The sequence below is a fragment of the Chelmon rostratus genome, chromosome 17, assembly GCF_017976325.1.
Source record: "Chelmon rostratus isolate fCheRos1 chromosome 17, fCheRos1.pri, whole genome shotgun sequence".
NCBI classification, from domain to species: domain Eukaryota; kingdom Metazoa; phylum Chordata; class Actinopteri; order Chaetodontiformes; family Chaetodontidae; genus Chelmon; species Chelmon rostratus.
In genome coordinates, this window is record NC_055674.1 from 11,082,417 (window position 1) to 11,088,415 (window position 5,999).

General features: G+C 39.1%; 1 protein-coding gene across 3 annotated transcripts in view; it reads left to right on the forward strand.

The window, feature by feature from the left end:
* LOC121620284 (mitochondrial import inner membrane translocase subunit tim16-like) overlaps positions 1-5,602 on the forward strand; it is a 110,264-nt gene extending 104,662 nt beyond the window's left edge. Inside the window, exons 1-5 of one of the 3 annotated variants that reach the window (XM_041956279.1) lie at positions 2,876-2,968; positions 3,442-3,526; positions 3,991-4,127; positions 4,618-4,683; positions 5,463-5,602. In XM_041956279.1, coding sequence (XP_041812213.1) covers positions 2,966-2,968; positions 3,442-3,526; positions 3,991-4,127; positions 4,618-4,683; positions 5,463-5,540 — 369 coding nt within the window. In that variant the 5' untranslated portion in view covers positions 2,876-2,965 and the 3' untranslated portion in view covers positions 5,541-5,602. Of the gene's footprint in view, positions 1-167; positions 2,284-2,875; positions 2,969-3,441; positions 3,527-3,990; positions 4,128-4,617; positions 4,684-5,462 lie in introns of those variants that run through there. The other 2 variants (XM_041956280.1, XM_041956278.1) reach the window with 2 other exon arrangements.
* Positions 5,603-5,999: the final 397 nt, after the last annotated feature.

Genomic DNA, 5,999 nt, shown 5'->3' on the forward strand with positions numbered 1-5,999 from the left:
ATGTTCAGCAGTCATGTTTTTTAATTGATATATTAATATAATCATTTCATCACAATACTGTTCCACTGAAAGCTGATGTACCTGCATTAAGATACCTTAACATCGAGGGTATTAATGTAATGCCGATGGGTTATGTCTTTGCTAACTGTGGCTGTTGTGTCGTCCAGGATGACTAGAGGGGACATCATCTTGCCTTTGGTTCAATCACGGTGCCAACAGCAGGGAGGAGAGAGCAGATCAAATGTCAAGCTGCCACTTCGATGGCGGCCACCACGACCTCCAAGCTTCATCAGCTAACATCTCACCTTCTGCGCACACAACGAATTCTGCACAATGTGAACGTATGAATGATCTGGGGAAAATCAAATGTCATGTTGTCGAGTTGGTGTTCATCATGTCAGACTGCATGAAATTTGATATGAAAATGGTGTAATTATTAGGTGTTTCAGAAATCATTCTGGGATAAATCTGACGTGGTCGTTGCTTTTTTATATTAATGTAAACTGCAAAAGGATGTCACACTATTCGTGATATGAAAAAAATCCCACTATACAAGATGATACGACAGTAGCTGCCACATATATATCAAACATGTTTCTGGTAAGTCTAAGTCAGTACGTGTTACGTATATTTATTTGTCTAATAGATAAACAAAATAAACAGAATGTCAAGTGTCTCTCGTTCACTGAACTAAGATAAGCTTAATTGCCTTCTTAACTGACCTGAAAAAGACACTTAATTCAAAAATGACAAACAAAATGAAACTCACCAAAGCCGTCTTGGTCAGCCTTTGGTATCAATTAGTCATTAATGCCTCTTTGTTCCACTGGGTTAGCACGCTGAATAGAGTCTGTCGCTGGGCAGCGGCTCTCACTTGTTATTCAGAGGCAGACCATGAAATTAGCACAATAAAATGACAAATATTGCCCCGGAAAAAATCACCCAACAAACCAACTAGCAAGGGGCCCAGCTAATCGCTGATAAACTTTTATATTCATCCTATTTCCCAAACTTATTTACCAGTTACACTTATGGCAAATAACTGTTGTAGCTGCTGTCTGTGGTATGTGTCCATGGTTTAAGCATGATAATGATAATGGTCTCCTCTTGTGCCCAGTCTGTTATATTCCACTCTCCAGGCACCAGGTTGTGTACCATTGCATACAAAGTGAATATCTGTGTGCACATTTACCTCCACAGTGGACCACTGCTTGCTTTTCTACTGGCCAGTCATGTGAGCACACTCAGTCACAATGTGTCTTTGTCTTTGCTGCAAAAAGAAAAAAGAAAAAAAGAAAAGAAGAGGTTAATGATCACATTGAATAAGTGAACATCATGCATCTGATAACAGAAACCTTGGTCTTCCTGTTTGGTCAGGTAAAACACGCGCACACACACGCACACACACACACACACGATTACTGTAACACGTTCAAGCCTTCAGCAGCAAAAACCACACCGAGGATGCAACAGGGTCGCCAGTGCTCATGTTTGGCCATGAACTGGAATTTCTAATGACAACAATATTAAGTTCGCTTTTCTTTGTTAGCCAATGATAGAATGAGACGCCATTTTAACTTGATTATGTGTTAATGTATGTGTACACATCTGATTTGATTTTGCCATCCAGTGGACATATAATAGTCTTACAAGTAGGGGTTAAAGGTCAGTTAAGCCAAACCAGAGGGGCCTTTGTGTACTCTGAGATGATTGTTTCCTTTCTTTTCTTGTTTGCTGGGCAGTTTTTAATCATGATCTTTGTTGGTTTTCAGACTGTTTTGGGGATATTCCTCACATAAATGAGCTAATTTTCTTATCTAATGTTTACTAGTAATAAGTAATCATGGTGTTAATTACACAATAACAGTACAGTATTACTAACTTACAACACAGCCATAACAGCCATCAGTAATTTACCAATCAGGGCTACAGCAATATCCATAACAATAATTCAGGCTTGAACCCACCAAGTTTGTTTACAACCTCTGATGGACTGAAATAAACCATCAATTCAGCCGTGCATGGTCGTGCACGTCACGTTGTACAAATGAACTGCAGGTGTCGTCAGTGTTTGTGCGATGTATTTTGTATGTGCTTGTGATTCTCAACCGCCATACTTTGTAAAGTTTGGGTTGGACTAACTTGCCTTCCATTGTGTTAAAAAAAAAAAAAACTTCCTTTTTATACAGTGAGTAAAGCATTGTTGGTTTTTCTGTCTTATTTGAGTAATGGTTTGTGGATTTTTTTCAATACAGTCTTGCAATAAACACCTTTTGAACCCAGTACTACTTGTCCTTTTGTGATTATGTTAACACATTACTCATAAATTGATTTATGAGTTTTCACGCATTGAAGTATCTGTGTTGGATACAATGGGACACATAAGGGGCACAGAAAATAAGTGCATAAAATAGATTACTCAATGAATTTAATAAATACATTTTTATTGACAAAAAGAAGATGAAATTGACAAACAAACTGAATGTGTCCTTTACTATATTGTGCAAACAATACAGGCTTGTATATATTATTTCAATGAAATATATTGTTTTTTACAATTTTAGGGTACCTAACAGATTTAAACAAATCAATTAGCATTATCTTTGACAACCTTTCTAGCACATAAGGTATTATCTATTGCAGAATAGCTACCCTGATATATTTGCTTATCCCACTACTTTTAATTAAAATGAATGTATTGTTTGTTTTTGTATAGTAGTAGCAGCACTTTTTAAACAATTTCACAACTTGTATTAAGTCAGGAGTCGGTCCCGGAAGAGAAGCTGCAGTTTGACTTCCCGACCAGTAGGTGTCACTATAACAAATGTCGCCACCCACTTGGTTTATCTTGAATTTTGTGCTCGCGATGCTTCCTTGAACTTTGACCCTTCAGTAACCTTCATTAGTGTCCATGCGTGAATATAGAAGGTACACACTGTCCGAAGGACCTGTATAATATTATAAAATGGTAAGAATGCACTTTATAATGGTCGCTTTTATGTCTCCAAACTCATAGCGGACGTTAGCGAGTCAGATAGATGTAACGCTAGGTAGCATTAGCATGAGTAGCTTTTCCAACACCAGTAACGTTACATAAAGTAGCTGTCTACTCTCCACTGGGACATAATTTATGTGTTTTTGGTAGAAATTAATGAACCGAATGTAAATTAATTAAAGTCTAAACAGTGTGGAGGTGCGTCTGTCGCGGTGTTAACAGCTGTCACGAAGGCGCTTCTTACATTCGCACCTGCGGACACCTCAGTCTGACATCAGCTTTGGGCTGATTCTGTCTTATTCTGTAATGTCACGTACCAATGATGAGCACCGACTGGCCCTCACTCTGTCTTCTGGTTCCCATGAATGTCTCTGTCAGATTACTCGTCTCATGATCGCTTTTTGTGATTCAGTTGTCCATCCAGCTGTGTTTCCTCTCCTCTGCAGGCGAAGTATCTTGCACAGATCGTTGTGATGGGAGCGCAGGTGGTGGGGCGTGCGTTTGCTCGTGCTTTACGGCAAGAATATGCAGGTATGATCCATGACTTGGCTGTAATGTTACTAATTTTAAACGCTGATTAATTAAACTGATTGACGAAAAACTCCTGATTCAGGATAAAAGATTTAACTAAATTAACTAAATGATCAACAGCTTAAACAGTAGTAAAATAAATGTTCATTGCAGTAAGGGCTGGGTGAATCTACATTGTGCTATTAATATATTGTCCTTTTTCAATGTACAGTTAAAGATATGCAAAATCATGTTACATGATTAGACTGATGATCAGTGAAATCAGTGCTCCAATGTTATGTAATATATTACAACAAAACCTTAATATACCCTTAATAATATACAACCTGCTCAGGATTATTCATTTGGACAAAAAAAAAAAACTCAATCTGATGCAGCTCGATGTAAAATTATTTTTGCTTTCATGTTCTTTTAGGTCTTCTAATGAAATGAATCACTTGTGTGTGTTGTGTTTTCTCTCGCAGCCAGTCAAGCAGCAGCGCAGGCCAGGAACCGCTCGGGTCAGCAGTCTGCTGCAGCCTCCAGCATCACTGGGATGAGCCTGCAAGAGGCGCAGCAAATCCTCAATGTGTCCACTCTCAGCCCCGAGGAGATTCAGAAGGTACAAACTCAGACTCTGCTGGTGCCGGCCTGCAGAGCCGTTAAGCCTGTTTTATAATGTCATGTTTGCCAGATCATTCCAGAGACGCTGCTCTGCCTACATGAGTGGAGATGTTGGTTTTAACAGATCGCTTCAAAAGGATTTTTCCAATTCAAAATCTTTTGAGATGAGACACTCAGCCTTTGGATTTAAAAGGTGGTGTGGGCATAAAATATTGTTTGGATTAGTCATAACTTTACAAAATGATGGCTAAACTCACTGCTTCTGTGTAACAGAATATCCAAGAAGCAGCTCTGTGAGTTAACATGAGGAAGTCACAATTTCACCTTCATGTGAAATGATGATTTATTTAGTTTTGTCTTTACCTCCTGCTGTAACGGGGTGAGATATCGTGTCGATATGTGTGTTCGCTGTGGTTCTGTGTGATGTTTTTAATCAAGATCAAATGCTGTTACTTGAACACAAACACTAAAGCATTTATCTCTTCCAGAACTACGAGCACCTTTTTAAAGTGAATGACAAATCAGTGGGCGGCTCCTTTTACCTACAGTCAAAAGTAAGTGTTCTGATGTGAGACATTTCACTTTGCTGTTGTTTAAGCTTCATGTTACTGCATCGTTCACACAGAGATTTTCATGTGGGTTGAGATTGGAGTAAGTGTAGAGTGGGAAAATATAAAAACTAAAAACAACATAGAGTTAGTCTAGTAACATGTGCTCCTTGTCACTGCTGACCCTGTGAGCTGTTCTGAGTTCACCTCTAAGTCTGCAGTCCAGGTGAAGCTGAAGTCACGGTTCTGTAAACCATTTCTAAGACTGACTCACTGATGCTGCTGAGTCTCCTGAGAAGATGAAGCCGTTGTGTGCATTTCTTTAAAATATGGCTTTAGTATTTTCAGGGAAGCTGAAACGTCAGTGTACCAAGATCATTAAAACATTTCTGCAGATTTCAAGGAGCATTTTTCAGTTTTCCTTATCCTCACAGGGGTTTTCACCCTCGTGAATTAGATGTTTTTTGTGGCACAGGATACAGCCTGGTATTGGAGGTCATGCAGCCGGGAACAACGATACTCAGCCGTGCTCTCAGCCACTCTGTTTAGTTGTTTTGCTCATAACATCCAAACAAACAAAGATCAGTTCTCTTTCTGTTTTTGTGTCTGTGTTAAATATCAAATCATGACTCATGTGACTCCCAGTGCGTGTGGGAGGAATCTGTGCTATGAACCAGCCCGATGGCTGCTGCTGCTTTTATCTCTCACCCATCCCTGTGTAATTTGGTTATTTCAAAAGTGTCTTCCCTGTTCTCTGAGTCATTATTATTTTTGTTTGTGTCCAGGTGGTGCGGGCTAAAGAGCGTCTAGACGAGGAGCTAAATATACAGACAGAAGAAAAGTCGCAGAATAGGGAAACATGAAGTGCTAAGTGATGCTCGCCCTGTCTTTCCTCTCCCCATCCTCTGTAAATTATAACCCAATAAAAGCCTTCTCTTTTTCTTTAGCCTTGACTTTGTGGTATTTTTGGCAATGGATTTCATTTCATAACGGCAGCTCTAACAAAAGTCATAAGACTATGATCTTATTATCTTTATATAGCCTTTATATGTGGAATGTTGTAGGGTTTGCAATGATCTGAAACCACACAAATGCTTATATTTGACAGTTTTCAGCTGCTGTGGTTTTAAGTCCCCGAAACGCTGAATGCAATGAGTGAAAATGCAGCTTGTTGAATATTAATCGGAGTAATATGATTGTTTTTATTCAGGTGAAGTGCAACGGCAGCGTCGAGTATTCTGGATGATGTCGTGATCGCATACATTTCCGTAACATCATTTTATTGAACAGAAATGAACACACAAGTTGTATCAAATACAACT